Here is a 16,065-nt window from a genome sequence, read left to right as displayed (position 1 = left end):
AAAACTGAGATGAGGAGAAATTTCTTCTCTGAGGGTTGTAAATCTATGGAATTCTCTGCCCCAGAGAGCTGTGGAGGCTGGGTCATTGAATATATTTAAGGAGGAGATAGACAGATTTTTGAACGATTTTGGTGTTGAGCTGCTTGAATGTTGTTGGAGCTGCACTCATCCAGGCAAGTGGAGAGAATTCTACTGACTTGTGCCTTGCAGATGGTGGAAAGGCTTTGGGGAGTCAGGAGGTGAGACACTCGATGCAGAATACCTAGCCCCTCTGACCTGCTCTTGTTGCCACGGTATTTATGTGGCTGGTCCAGCTAAGTTTCTGGTCAATGATGACCACCCCGCCCCCTCCCCCGCAGGATATTGATGGTGGGGGATTCGGCGATGGTAATGCTGGTGAATGTCATGGGGCAGTGGTTAAAGATTCTCGCTTGTTGGAGATAGTCATTGCCTGGCACTTGTGTGGCGCGAATGTTACTTGCCACTTATCAGCCCAAGCCTGAATGTCGTCCAAGTCTTGCTACATGCGGGCATGGACTGCTCCATTATCTGAGGAGTTGCGACTGGCATTTAACACTGTGCAGTCATCAGCGAACATTCCCATTTCTGACCTTATGATTTGAGGGAAGATCATTGATGAAGCAGCTAAAGAGGGTTGGGCCTAAGTGGTGCAACAAAGGTTCACTAGTTTAATTCCTGGGATGAGAGATCGAGTTTAGAAGAATGAGTGATCTCATTGATACAAGATTCTGAGAGTGCTTGACAGGGTAGATGCTGAAAGGGGTTTCCCCTGGCTGGAGAATCTAGAACTAGGGGGGCATAGCCTCAGGATAAGGGGTTGGCCATTTAAGACTGAGATGAGGAGGAATTCCTTCACTCAGAGTTGTGAATCTTTGGAATTCTCAACCCCAGCAAGCTGTGGATGCTCAGTTGTTGAATATATTCAAGGCTGAGATAGCTAGATTTTTGGACTCTAAAGGGAATCAAGGAAGAGAGAGACCGGGCAGGAAAGTGGAGTTGAGGTCAAAGATCAGCTATGTTCTTAATGAATGGTAGATCAGTCACGAGGGCCGTAAAACAAAAACTGTTATAGGCCACTCCTACCCTAGCATGCTGCACTATGGACCGACGCATGCATAATTTCTTGGCATTTGTTCGGTTATTGACTTGAGATGTCATGATTAAAAAATCTCAATGCTGACAATAGGATGCAGTCTGCAACAACTAAATAATGGTGTACTCCTGTGATTAATTACCTCATGCACCACAATTTGGGCTTGATTTTCCCCGACTTTGCGACCGGGTATTCGCTGCAATTTGACCCTCCGCGGCAAAATGAGAGGAGCGCTGACGTGCCCCCCCACCGCCTTCAGTACCCCTTTCCTGCTTTCTCTCCATACCCCTTGATCCCTTTAGCCGTAAGGGCCACATCTAACTCCCTTTTGAATATATCCAACGAACTGGCCTCAACAACTTTCTGTGGTAGAAAATTCCACATGCTCACAACTCTGAGTGAAGAAGTTTCTCCTCATCTCGGTCCTAAATGGCTTACCCCTTATCCTTAAGACTGTGACCCCTGGTTCTGGACTTCCCCAATGTTGGGGACATTCTTCCTGCATCTAACCTGTCTAAACTCATCAGAATTTTAAACGTTTCTATGGATCCCCTCTCATTCTTCTAAATGCCACTGAATATAAGCCCAGTCGATCCAGTCTTTCTTCATATATCAGTCCTGTCATCCCGGGAATCAGTCTGGTGAACCTTCGCTGCACTCCCTCAATAGCAAGAATGTCCTTCCTCAGATTAGGAGACCAAAACTGTACACAATATTCAAGGTGTGGCCTCACCAAGGCCCTGTACAACTGTAGTAAGACCTCCCTGCTCCTATACTCAAATCCTCTCGCTATGAACATGCCATTTGCCTTCTTCACCATCTGCTGTACCTGCATGCCAACTTTCAATGACTGATGTACCATGACACCCAGGTCTCGTTGCACCTCCCCTTTTCCGAATCTGTCACCATTCAGATAATAATCTGCCTTCCTGTTGTTACCATCAAAGTGGATAACCTCGCATTTATCTACATTATACCGCATCTGCCATGTATTTGCCCACTCACCTAACCTGTCCAAGTCACCCTGCAGCCTCCTAGCACCCTCCCCACAGCTCACACTGCCACCCAGCTTAGTGTCATCTGCAAACTTGGAAATATTACATTCAATTCCTTCGTCTAAATCATTAATGTATATTGTAAATAGCTAGGGCCGCAGCACTGAACCTTGCGGTACCCCACTAGTCACTGCCTGCCATTCTGAAAAGGACTCATTTATTCCTACTCTTTGCTTCCTGTCTGCCAACCAGTTCTCTATCCACGTCAGTACATTACCCCCGATACCATGTGCTTTAATTTTGCACACTAATCTCATGTGGGACCTTGTCAAAAGCCTTTTGAAAGTCTAAATACACCACATCCACTGGCTCCCCCTTGTCCACTCTACTAGTTGCATTTTCAAAAAATTCTAGAAGATTTGTCAAGCATAAATCCATGCTGACTTGGACCGATCCTGTCACTGCTTTCCAAATGCGCTGCTATTACATCTTTAATAATTGATTCCAACATTTTCCCCACCACCGACGTCAGGCTGACCGGTCTATAATTCAGTGTTTTCTCTCTCCCTCCTTTTTTAAAAAGTGGGGTTACATTAGCTACCCTCCAGTCCATAGGAACTGATCCAGAGTCTATAGAATGTTGGAAACATATTCAGATTTTAAGAACAATTAAAATCTGGTGACGATTCTGCTTTCAATACATCTAAAAGTAAATTATCAGCCTAATGGAAGGAAGGACTATTGTCAGTCTATGCATATTACAACAATTAGTATAAAGTGACTTCAGTTATTTGTAAAAGGCATCTAAAACGAAAAACATTTAGGATATTAGCAAAAAAAAAGTAAAATTTAGCACAAGATGAGTTATACCTGAAACAGACTGGTGTTCCTTTCCAGATTTTGGTTTGCAGAAAGGCTTCAGTACCAAAGGAAGAATAGGTGTTCTATTTTGTAAATCAGTTTTGTCCAAAGAGATGTTCTCTTGCTTTTGATGATTTGAAGGATCTTGTACAGAGTAAAGGAATTTTCGTGGACGTCCCTTCAGGGTGGAAAGCAAGAAACTATGGTCTTCTTCATCCACTCGACATTTCACTGAATCCAGAACCAGTGAAGTACTTTCAGCGGTGCCTGGATCTGTCACACAGTAAACACCATTACTAAGTATTCTAGAATCTGCAGCAGGTTGATTGGGCATGTTGTCATTATTGACAGAGTCTGTAAAACTGGCTGTGTGATCTTTCAAAGTAGTCATTGGCTTTATTCGGTTCGTTTTACTTGCAAGATCAGTGCTCTTTTTTATCTGTGCCCTTTCATTATTGCAAAAGGGAAAAAGTCTGCTGTGTACAGTTTCTGAACCTGAATCCATCCATCCCTCGACAAATGGTTGAATTTGCGTTGAATCACCGCTTTTAAAACAATCAATGTAGGGAATTTCAGGAGTGGGTAGTTTGGATAATTGGGTTCTACCACAAGTATGATTTGGAGTACTGGATTTCACTTCTGCTTCAGAATTCTTTGTGTTTTCATCAACTGTTTTGAAATCATTAGCAACTGCAGAGGGATTACAATGAATCTTTCTAACGTCACCTGTGAAAGAATGAGAGGCTAAACCCTGTACTATTGGATCCATCTCTTCCAAGGATACAGAACTGGATCTTTTACCAATGTCTTCTTCTGAAGTGTTATCTTGTTGCTGATTACTAGTATTTTTATTTGAAGCGAATGTTAGATCCCCCACATTTCTCAAACATGATGTATTTGTTGAAGAGTCCACTATGCCAAGGCATCCGTTAATCATCTGGCTTTCATCAAGTTCCGAGAGATTTAGCTGTGACCAGTCAGATGATGAAGATATATTATGACCTGATAACTCCTTCTCTGAACTTTCGTCATGTGAGTGAATATCAGCTCTCTGGTTTTGATTGGCAGAGTTCTTTTCATTCAAGAAAATTTGTTTCATATCGCAGTCTTTAACTGGAGTAAAAGTCACGCTATTAGAAACCACATTGTAGTTTGATTCAGCCACGATGCTCTTCGAAAAGGCCTTTTCATCAGAGGAGTGAGATGGTAAAGTTTTAATGCTGTTTGCCTGAAAATTGTCAACTGTAGAATTTATCTTTCTCTTTCTAGTATAGGATTTCACTCTTCTCAGTCCTGAATGTGTAGACTCAGTGAAAGACATTGCTTCATCAGGCACAGTCTGTTTCCAAATTTTCTTGGGAATGTACAGCTTTCCATCTTCACAGCTTTTGCCATCATTAACCAAACTGTCTGGTCCATCTTCAGGCTCTAAAAAGCACACAACAGTTAACTTTAAAAAAAAAGTATTATTAAGAATGCTTAATTATCAGAGCATATGATTTGGAAGAGCTGCAGGTATGTCGTCCCTGAAGATTCTGCATAATAACTTTGGCTTAAAACTCAACCCAAGAGGAGAGGGATATGAATTAACATATGATGGCAGTGCATCAATATGTAAAACAAATATCAAGAACTGGACTGCTCTTCCGGATTTCAATTGGCAAGAGTTCCTGTTCATGATCATTGTGCAATGAATACTGTTGGAAGTACACATTTGTGGACATCAGACAAGGCCAGAATCAGGCTCAGTTGTAATTGTTGCCCCTCCCCCTGACCATACACTACACACAAGTGAATAGCTGATTGGCACTCACTGTTTAGACACATGCATGAAGGAGAGCCAGCTATGTATATGCTTCTGGAACCAGAGCTTGCAGGAGAAAAGGGATGAGGAGATATTTGAGGGGTAAATATAATACACATCTATCTTCACCAAGGTTTTCAGTGACGCACTCCTGAACATTGGATTTAATTGGATTTTTGAAAGGGTACCAAATGGTTTCTCATGCTCCTTCTTTAGGTGCTTTAGAAATAGCAAGGCAAATACGACTCAGTAGGACAGAACTACGAGTGATTACCAAAGTGAATTTGTATAGGTTTCTGACAAATTGGTTACGTTGATTTTTGAATGTGCAATTCCATTTTAAGTTTCAAGATTTTTCTTGCACATTTCTTTAAAAGGAAGTATGTTCATGGTCATGGGCAGCAGCAAAGTAAGCACTGCCATGGAGCCATTCTATTTCCATTTCAGCTATAAATAACTTTAAAAGCACATACAGTAAAGTAATTTCAAATAGGATGCCATGGTTGTGAACGGACAGTGGCCAGGGAAGGGGATGGAGTTGGTGGTTGAGCAATGGAGATTGTGGTGGGGAAGATAATGGCTTTGATCTTCCTAATATTTAATGGAGGAAATTTCTGCTTATCTAATACTGGATGTCAGACAAGCAGTGTGACAGATCAGAGGCAGTGGAGGGGTCGAGAGAGATGGTGGTGAGGTAAAGCCGCGTATCGTCAACATACATACAGGCGTTGTGTTTTCGGATAGTGTTGCCAAGGAGCTGCATGTAGATGAGATATACCGCCAATATCCCCTTTTGCCTCACTAATGTTCTCTCTGACCTATGCAGCTCCTACTCAGAAGCCTTCACCACAGAGACTTTTGAGCTTCTACAAAGCAGCCCAGTGACTTCATTCGGTAATTTCCCTTACCTCTGTAGCGAAGCAACTCCAGTCAAGACTATCTCACAAGCCTCCCCATCTGGCTATACCTTCCACCCTGCCCAAACCGCTGCAGTGGTCTGTTACCTACTTCTCTGGCACCTTCTCCTCCTTTGAGCACCTCACCTTGTTCCACCCCTCTCGCATCTCCTTTAAAATCCTCATTCTTTACCGCACACCCAAGCCCCATGCAATGTTTCTCACGGAGATATCCTCACTTCTTGCCTCCTTCAGCATATGCACTGAGCGACTACTCATCCTCAGTAATTTCAATCTCCATTTATCTTGCCCTCTCTTCTCTGATTTCATTGCCGTCTTGACTTCCCTTAACCTCTCTCTCCATATAAACTTTCCAACCCATATTCACGGCCACCGCCTGGACCATGCCATCCAATGTGGCCTCTATTCCCAACGTCACAATCACAGACAAGACTATCTCAGATCAATTCTTCATATCAAGTGAAAACACAAGAAATTAATTTTAAAAAGAAGCAATTATACTTACTAGAACTCTGATCACCAGCTTCCATTTCTTCATCCTCTTCCTCCCCAATCACAGGCAGTGCACATGCACTGTTTAAACCAACAGCAAATGCATTGCATTGTGTATTTAAATTACTGTGTAAAAGCTGCAAGCAAATGAATAGTTGATTAACAGTAGAGATAATGAGATAACGTTTTTAAAGCTTCCTTTTTTTCTTAAACCTGCAAAACTGGATAATTATTTTTCTATTCCAGTTGCAAGAACAAGCAAGTGATCTGTACTCCTGTGTGACTGCCAACATGGCTCTATAATATACACAGTGTGCCACTTGTCCAGCTTTTTGGTGAAAGCAGCTTGCTTCTCCCCCAACAATTTCCTGGTTTTCCAACTCAGCAATTTGACAGGTCAGTATATTGATACACTGGCCCACAAGCCTACTTCCAGAAATGTTGCATTCACTTAGTCAATGAAAATACAAGACTACACCTGATAATTCAAAATCATATTTGTGCTACATTTCAATGAAACAAGTAAATAGGAATTTAACACTAAAAATTTGAATGACCATAATTTCAATTAAGTACTTTTAAATTCAGTAGACTGTAAACAGATACTCTACCTTTTTAGTCCTTTAACAGTCTATTTTAAATCCTGGGCACACTTAATTAGGTTCTATCCAAAAAAATCAGTTTCCAACAACAATCTATTTTTCTAAATTGAGAAACCAAACAAGTACAGTGGAATATTTAAGGAAAACATAGAATATCTACAAATTCTCTGGAAAACAGCAAACTGAAGAACCAGTTCAAAATGGGCAGCAACACACAGGGATTTTGCACATAAAGTAATTCAATACAAGCTTAATCCGAATAATTTCTACAATGGTAGTTGACATACTTTACTTCATTAAGTCAATTTAAATATTTGTCAATCTATTGTACTTTTAACTAGTCCAATTATGATGATTTTGAGGTTGAAAATCCTCAGAGCTTCTACTGCGTAACTGCTTATCTCTGGTAGAATGGCCAGAAAAAAAGCCACGACCCAAATGTGTGAAGTCCCAGCCTGCATTGGGAGTTTTTGTGGGGCCTTGTAAAAGACAGAGGTGCTGCCTTCCCCTTACAAGTGCCAGTCACGCAGAGGGAAGAGAAGTTATGTGACCTCGATCTCAGAGAAAGTTGAAATATCTTCAGAGGAGAGCATGCCCACTGGGAAGAAACATTATGGCCTCAACACAGGTTGAGAGGACAACCTTGAGGGTTCAGACTGGGGTTATGTCCTGGACACCCAATGATTTAAAGCCAGCTTTGATTAATGCAATCCCCTTACAAAAGGGGTGGTCTCACTGTTCCCCGAAGGGGGAAGCACAATACCCGCTCCTCCTAGACCAGGGCAGTTTGTAGCATCCTGGGACAGGCATGCACTAGGAACACCATAGGGGAATCCACATTAAGTGAGGTGACTTCTCACTGATCCGGCGTACTCCAACAGGGTCAGTGGCAGAGCTCACCGATGGGCTCAATCCCAGCATAATTATGGAGACCTCTGCCTGAGAAATTTCTGGCCCTAATCGTTAAATTTACACAAGTACTTTTACTCGTTTTTACGAAATAAAATCCTCACCATCATAAAGATTTTGGTGTGTGACAATGTGCAGCTTGAAATTATGATTTATAAAAGATAAAAGCTCCCATATTCTTGCCAAATAGACTCTAAGATACATAAGCTTACCAAAGGCACTTGTACTTCCTTAGGCCTGTCTTGCAGCAAGTCATTTTCTTTGGCTGAAAAATTTAACAAATTACTTAATTAACCAGTGGATTACACAGAATTATCAAGACTGAAATGGAAGTCTGGAGGAAGAAAGAAAGACTTGAATTACATACAGCGTCTTTCACGACCACCAGATGTCTCAAAGCGCTTTACAGCCAATGATGTACTTTTAGAGTGTCGTCACTGTTGTAATGTGGGAAACGCAGCAGCCAATTTGCACACAAGCAACTCCCACAAACAGCAATGTGATAATGACCAGATAAACTGTTTTTGTTATGTTGTTTGAGGGATAACTATCGGCCAGGACACCGGGGATAACTCCCCTGCTCTTCTTCGAAATAGTGGCATGGGATCTTTTACATCCACCTGAGAGGGCAGATGGGGCCTCGGCTTAATGTCTCATCCGAAAGACAGCACCTCCAACAGTGAACAACTCCCTCAGCATTCCACATCTGAGACAATGGCCCCAAGTTTCATCCCGCGGCGAAAACGGCGCACCTCCGAGCTGGGCGCCTGTTTTTCGTGCCGAAAACTGCGCCTAAAAAAAAAGTCCGATATTCTCGAACTCCTTGGAGCTCGACGTCTGCTTGGCGCGGCGCGCTCTTCGCAGCAGGGGGCGGAGCCTAACACTCGCGCCGATTTTCCAAGTAGCAGGGGGCGGGTACAATTTAAATTAGCCTTCGTGGTGCCGGCAACCCTGCGCCTGCGCGTTGGAGCGTGCGTGCATGCGCAGTCTCACACAAACATTGGCACTCGGCCATTTTTAAAATACTGCAGAAAAAGTGAAGATTTGTTTCTTGGACCCCTGCAAAGGCTTGTAATTTAATTTTTTTTGATATTTCTGTGTGTGAGGGAGTGCTTTTAGCAGCACTGCTGAATAAATCACCTGCTGAAATCAGTGAGTTCAGCTTTTCACTGCTAAACTTGCAGAACCGGTGCTGCATTGGTACATGCAAATTAAGGACTGTGTTTGGAGAAATAAGAGTGCCAATTCAACTTTGCAATGGATCAACGTCCACCAAGAACAAAGAATTTCTTGCATGAGGAAGTGGAGATATTAGTCAACGTAATTGAGCAGAGATGGCAGGAGCTAGATACCAGCAGCAGAGGTCGCATAAAAGTGCCACCAAAAGAAATGAAGAAACGCTGGAACCAAGTTGCAGAAGATTACTGCGCAGTGGTGCATACCAGGAGATCTGGAAGTCAGTGTAAAAAGAAATGGCACGACCTTGGTCAAGTAGTTAGTGTAAGTAATATTTCCCATTTTTAATTTAATCGTAATTGTAACCTGGCTATCTGTATGTCCCACCTTGCAGACTGACACACTCTGTAAAAAGTTATATTTTATTCTTTGCAGAAGAAATTGGCCCACAACAAAAGGGAGGCAACTCGGACAGGAGGAGGCGTGCCCAATCTGCATCCACTGACACCCTTGGAACAAAGGGTAGCTGCTATGATGAGTTGTACATGGAGAAAAGCAATTGGTACAGCACAAGCTGGGCCCGCACGCGAGGAAAAGGGTAAGTCCTGAAAATGCATCATGGCCCTTTAAATCAACCTGCTGCCTGGCCTGCTATGTGTGAGAGTACTCATGCCACCCATCCGGCCCCCTCCCTTGCTGTTAAACATTTGACTGTTCTGATGTATTTTGCAGAACATGATGATGATGATGATGACGATGCTGCTGCTGCCAACCCTGACGATCCTGAGGGTACAGAACAAGAACCAGTACAACCAGCTGCGGACGATCCAGACTGGATGATGGCAGCGATGACTGAAATGTCTGCAGGGGAGAGCTTCCAATTTAATGTTTATGAGCCCCCATCAAGGGGCATCAGAGTTTCAACCCCTAGCATAGGTCTTGGTTCCACCTTCCATGGTTTCGCTTCCGATATTGCGGGTCCCAGTGGTGCTGCTGGTATAATGCAACATTCTACAGTCAGTGCACTACCGTCCCAGCCTGTGCCTCCCTCTCGCATAGGTTCTGGTTCCACCTACTATGGTTTTGATTCCGACGCTTCGGGTCCCAGTGTTGCTGCTGATATCATGGAGCAGTTTACACCCATTCGTCCAACATCCCAGCCCACGGCTCGCACTCGAGTGCTGTCGTCTGGAACACCGAGCGTCCTACCGTTCCAGCCCGTGTCTCTCCCTCTAGTTCTGCCGTCTGGAACACAGAGCGTCCCACAGTCCCAGCCTGCGCCTCCCTGTGTAGTGGTGCCGCGTGCAACACCGAGCATCCCACCGTCCGTGCCCGCGCCTCCCAGTGTAGTGGTGCTACGAGGCAAACCCAGGCAGAGGAGGAGAAGGAGATTGGAGACACACTCTCCTGAGATGCAGCGTGCAACAGATGTGACTCAGGTTGTGGCATTGGGTATGGAGACCAATGAGCTTACCCGATCACTCATCGCTGGCGTCAATGCAGTAGGTGAAGAGTTGACGGTCCTGACGGGAGAAATAGCAGTAATGACACGGGAACTTAGGGACGGAATGTCCGACGGAATGCAATCAACGGCACAGGCCGTCAGGGAGGGCATGCAAGTGTCGGCACAGGCCGTCAGGATGGGCTTGGTTGAGGTAGCTGCTGCAATAAGGGCACATAGCCCAGCCAATCAAATGACACCCCCATGAGGAAGTGAACATTCACTGAGATATGGATGAGACATGGTTGCAGCCTTTCTTTGATGCTTTGGTTCTTGTTCTTGATGTAGCTGTAGTAGCGTTTTTCAAATTGAAATTGTTTTGTAAACTTTACAACTTATAAGGGATCTTATGGTTTTTAAGTGATCTTATAGTGTAAATGCTCTCACATTTTTTTATCTTATTTAATTTTGCACCTAAAAAGTGATCCTGAAGTTTAAGTGTTCTTCAGAGTGCAAGATTTTTCACAATGAAACTGTTTTGTAAGTTTTGTAACTTTACAACATATAAGTGATCTCAGGGTTTTCAAGTGATCTTATAGTGTAAATGCTCTCACATTCTGTAAACTATTTAATTTTGCATCTAAAAAGTGATCTTGAAGTGTAAGTGATCTTAGAGTGTAAATTTTTTCACATAGAAAGTGTTTTGTAACTTTACAAGTTTATAAGTGATCTTAAAGTTTTTAAGTGATCTTCAAGAGTCATATTAAAAAGTATAGTTTGATACAACAAATATTTTATTAGAATGACGATAACTTTTCAATAAAATATTTTTTCATTAAATCTGTTTCATGTTCCATTAACACAACACAACGTAGGAACAACTGCAAAGAATAAACATGTCCATATGCAAAAGTGGTCGCAGAGCCCTCAGACATCAGTAGTTGAAGCGTTCACGGATGAGCTGCTGGCGCAAGTCTCGAGCAATCGTTAAAGGGGCACGATGGACGGCCCTCCTCCGACCTCGTGCTTCGGCATCAGGCACTTGCATGCTTTCCTGATTGTCGTTATCATCCACATCCTGGTCTTCCGTAATACTATCATCATGCACTGGACCCTCACGTCAGTCTTCGGGTTCCACTACCAGCTCCTGCTGCCTCATGATGGCTAAGTTATGTAGCATGCAGCACACAACAGTGAAGTGACCGACAATCTGAGGAGAGTATAGCAACTGTCCTCCGGAATGGTCCAGGCATCGGAATCGCTGTTTCAATATGCCAATGGTCCTCTCAATGATGCTGCGCGTCGCAATGTGCGCCATGTTGTATTGACGGTCAGCTTCTGTCCGTGTCACGCGTATGGGCGTCATGAGCCAGGTGGTCAGGCCGTACCCCTTGTCTCCCAGTAGCCAGCTCTGCTCTTCTGGCTGCTGCTCAAACATGTCAGATAGAACGCTGTCGCGTAGGATGAACGCATCATGAGTGCTGCCAGGATATCTCGCATCGACTGACATGATGCGATGCTTGTCGTCACACACGAGCTGTACATTGATAGAGTGGAAACCTTTCCTATTTCGGTACTGCTCAGATTCCTCCACAGGTGCTCGCAAGGCTATGTGGGTACAGTCAATGCAGCCCTGTACCTTTGGGAAGCCGCAATCCTGAAGAAGCACACAGCCCTCTCATGGATCGCTTGTGCGGTCATTGGGAAATTGATGAAATCATTCCTTCGCGCATAAAGTTCAGCTGTGACCTGGTAAACGCAGGCATGTATTGCACGTTGAGAGATGGCACACACATCTCCAGTTGTAGCCTGAAACGATCCCGAGGCATAGAAAGAAAGTGCAGCTGTTACCTTCACTTCAACAGACAAGGCAGTTGTCCTTCTGCTTCTGGGCTGCAAATCTGCTCTCACCATATCACAGATCTCAGTGACAACTTCTCTGCAAAAACGCAGCCTTTTCACACAATCAGCCTCACTCATGTCCAGGTACGAGCGCCTGGTTCGATATTGTCGACGTGGGTAAGGTCTCCTGCCCATCAACCTACGGGCTACGATGTTCCTGGTGCGGTGAGCTCGAATCAATTCTCTCCTTTGCAGTGAATTGATGGCAAACCATTGCATAATACGTGGTGTTGACAATGCAGCACCCATTCTGCAAATTTAAATATAAAACTGTCGATGTGGCTGCCTCTCCCTGTCCAAATGGCCTCAGTCCCCCTCACAGCTCGAAGGCTGCCGTCGAGCCACTGACACCGCCCCTAAAGCGTGGCCGAATGGCCTCAAGCACCATAAAGAGCTGCGTGCGTCAGGTGTTGATTCTTCGGCTGCCGGCCAGCCACTGACGCCGCTGATATCTCATGGCCGGATGGCCTTGGGTCCGTCCGGTGTTGCTTCTTCGCGGCCAGCCACGAAGAGAATGAAGGCCTGCCTCAAGCACTGCAGCTTAGCTCGAAGCTTGCTGCCGCTGCCGTCGAGACACTGACGCCACACCCGTGCCTGTCTCCAACATGAAAGGCCTGCCTGAAGCACAGCAGCTCGAAAGCTGATGCTATTTCACACAGGTAGGAACATGGTTTATTTAATCTTTTCTTTGCTTATAAATTTTTATTCAGGTTGGATTTATTTGTATAATATTTGTATAAGTATAACTAAGGATTGATTGTAGAATTTAATGACTTCCCTTCCCCCCCTCCCCCCCCACCTCGTTCCCTACGCCTAATTTGTAACCTACGCCTGATTTTCTAAAGTGTAGACAAGGTATTTTCGAGCGTACAAAAATCTTCACTTACTCCATTCTAAGTTAGTTTGGAGTAAGTTTTCACTCACGAAACTTTGAAATCAGGCGTAAGTGGCCGGACACGCTCCCTTTTGAAAAAAAAATTCTGTTCCAAAGTGAAACTGTTCTAACTGACTAGTACTGGAGCAAACTAAATGTCGAGAATTCCGATTTCTAAGATACTCCGTTCTACACCAATTGCTCCTAAAAATCAGGAGCAAATCATGTGGAAACTTGGGGCCAACGAAACAGAAAAATCTAAACAAAGGAGTAGAGCCAGTACAGTTGAAATAGCCAAATCCAGCTAAAGCAGTGCACAAGAAAGAACTATTGCTTCACAAAAGGTGCAAGATGAAATTTCAATGGTTGCATGTCAGCGGAACCTAAACAAAATCAGATACTGAGCCAAGAAATGAAAAGTAGAACTGATCTATACTGAAGCATGTGACAGGAGGAGGATAAATATACTTTATGGAATAGAGCAGTTATGAAGATGCAACAAAACTAGACAGCAATCAATTCATTTGCATAGATCAATTACCAAAAAGCCAACTCTGGAGCATAATTAGACTAGAAGACAAATGGTATGCAAAAACTATGAAACAAACTAGATATTGCAATTTAGAAGGTCTGCAAAAGAACTATGAAGATTAGTGTGGATTGTGTGTGGCTCAGTATTAATGACTATTATCAGCAAACTCCAAGGGCTAGAATTTCCCCAGCCTAACGCACGTTTTATCGCAATTTTTTTGCATTAAAAGTGCTTTTTTGTTCTTAAAATAAAGTGCACAAAATTCCCCAAACATTACGAATGGTGTTTTGAAAATATCAACAAAAAGCGGACCGCCCTGGTGCAACGCGAAAAAAAAAATGCACCGCCTAAGTTTGGCCATTCGGCGACCACGTTTTGGGATGAAAAAAACACACGAGAAACGCAGGCGTGCAGTCTCAGAAACATCGATAAGTAGGAAGACCTGCAAAAAAGGTAAGTTAAAGTTTTTATTTTTTAATTCTTTTGCAGAAATTACTTAGTTAAGGGTCTTGTAAATGTTGTGAGACTTTTGATTTTTTTTGGTTTTTACCATTTTTGTTTGTGTGTACTTTTGGCATTGATAGGCCTCAGGCTGAAGTTGGTGAGATCGCCATTTTTAATGCCAATCGTCGTGCAATGCCTTTTTTTTTTTTAAAAAGACAGGCATATTTTGTGGCCAAATTTACCCCCTTAAAAAAAAATGGCAACATTTTTGTTCTTATTTATTCATTAAAATTATGTTATTTATCAAATAACGACAGGCTGAGGAATTTCTAGCCCCAAGAGTCAAGTTACTTTTACATGTACAGTCATGAGCTCAACTATTTCAGATCAATGATTGTATGTGACGAGGGAATGTAATAGATTATAGTATATTTGTTGTATCAATTTACAAAAATAAAATGCTGGAAATAAACATTTGTCGAATAAAGTTCATTTAATGTTAAAGTTTAACCTGAAATTTCTCTCCTACAATATTGATAATGTAATGTATTCAACTGTGATTTAGATTATACCCACATAGTATTTCAAAAGTTCATTGCTAATACAATAAAACATTATTGATAACATTTTTAATTAACCAAATTAACCAACCATCTACAGGAATTAACTGAATATTTTTGAAATATTAAATAAAAACAGAAAATGCTGGAAATATTCAGGTCAGGCAGCATGTGTGGAGAGCGAAACAGAGTTAACGTTTCAGGTCCATGACTGTAAGGGGGTAGAGTATTGTAAGGGGATAAAGATGTCACCAAAGTGGAAGTAGACAGACAGATGGTCACTAAAGTGGATACTAAAGGTAGTGAATTGATCTGACACATAAAATGGTCCAGGTTAAAGGGCTTATCAGTATTGGGAGGTTATGAGGAGTCAGGAGTTCCTCCACCTCAGGGTGGGGAGTGTAGTATATCGGCTATTGACAGATTGTATGGGTTTTAGAGTGGAGAAAGGCTAAGACGCAAAGCTTGATGTGTTGAACTTTAGTACAGAATGATAGAAAATGGCATGGAATCCAGTTAAAGGGAATAGCTTTGCTTGTGTGTTTATCTTTAAAAACTGCAGACCAAGCTGGAAACGCCAGAGCAAGGTTAAGACTGTGGAACAACACATTCCAACTAAGGCTGAGATGGAGAGGTTGCGAAATCACTCAGCAGCCAGTCTGATAAGGGTTAACGAATCAATATAGCTTCGCAAATCAGCTGTAAACCAACTAGTGATCATAGAAGGTTTTGCAGGAGGGTCGTAGACCTTGGAAACTGTTTAACTGTGGGTTCTTTGAAGGATTCATCGGAACTCTTCCTCTGCATATGCATATGCTTGAATAAAGATCGGTTGAACCAAGGTTTCTTCTAAGTGATTCCGTGGTCGCTCTGCGGGCGGGTGTCGATCCCTTATTTCAGGGGATCCTTGAAGAAGGGAAGTCTTCTTTTTACCCCAACAATGACTTTTTGTCAGAACTGGAAAAGTTAGATAGAACAGGTTTTAAGCTAGTGCAGAGCAGGGAAAGGGGGAGGGGGAGGGGAAGAAAAAACAAAAGGGAAGGTCTGTGATAGGATGGAAGGCAGGAGACATTAAATGACAAAAGACAAGATGGTGCAAGGCAAAGGAGATGGTAATGGGACGAATGAAGAAACAGAAGATGGGTCTAGAATTAAACTTAGTACAAAATCTGGCTGTCTTTTCATAACTGATGATGTAGCAGTTGGAAAAAAATATCAAACATAAAAACTGACAGCACTAAAATGCTGAATTACATGACTTTGTCCCCATTTCTAAGGCCGAAATTGATTTCATAGCTCACCTTTACATATAATGACTGTTGGAGTTAATGATGGAGGAGTTGCTAATGAACTAGTCCAAGACATGTCTGGATCCACCTCAGCTCCAAGGCTTTCTGAAATCTGCTTTGACATGACCTATTTAAGAAATAAGGTTTGCAATA

General features: G+C 42.9%; 1 protein-coding gene across 6 annotated transcripts in view; it reads right to left on the bottom strand.

Moving 5' to 3' along the window:
• brca2 (BRCA2 DNA repair associated) overlaps positions 1–16,065 on the bottom strand; it is a 93,710-nt gene that overhangs the window by 63,053 nt on the left and 14,592 nt on the right. For all 6 annotated transcript variants that reach the window (XM_070892326.1, XM_070892330.1, XM_070892327.1 and 3 more), the window contains 4 exons: positions 15,925–16,039; positions 7,907–7,959; positions 6,197–6,320; positions 2,980–4,398 (listed from right to left, as the gene is read on the bottom strand). In XM_070892326.1, coding sequence (XP_070748427.1) covers positions 2,980–4,398; positions 6,197–6,320; positions 7,907–7,959; positions 15,925–16,039 — 1,711 coding nt within the window. The remainder of the gene's footprint in view (positions 1–2,979; positions 4,399–6,196; positions 6,321–7,906; positions 7,960–15,924; positions 16,040–16,065) is intronic.

This window comes from Pristiophorus japonicus, chromosome 10 (assembly GCF_044704955.1).
Source record: "Pristiophorus japonicus isolate sPriJap1 chromosome 10, sPriJap1.hap1, whole genome shotgun sequence".
In the NCBI taxonomy this organism is placed as follows: Eukaryota; Metazoa; Chordata; class Chondrichthyes; family Pristiophoridae; genus Pristiophorus; species Pristiophorus japonicus.
Note: the sequence above shows the minus strand (reverse complement) of the source record. Positions and strands in the feature narration are given on the sequence as shown.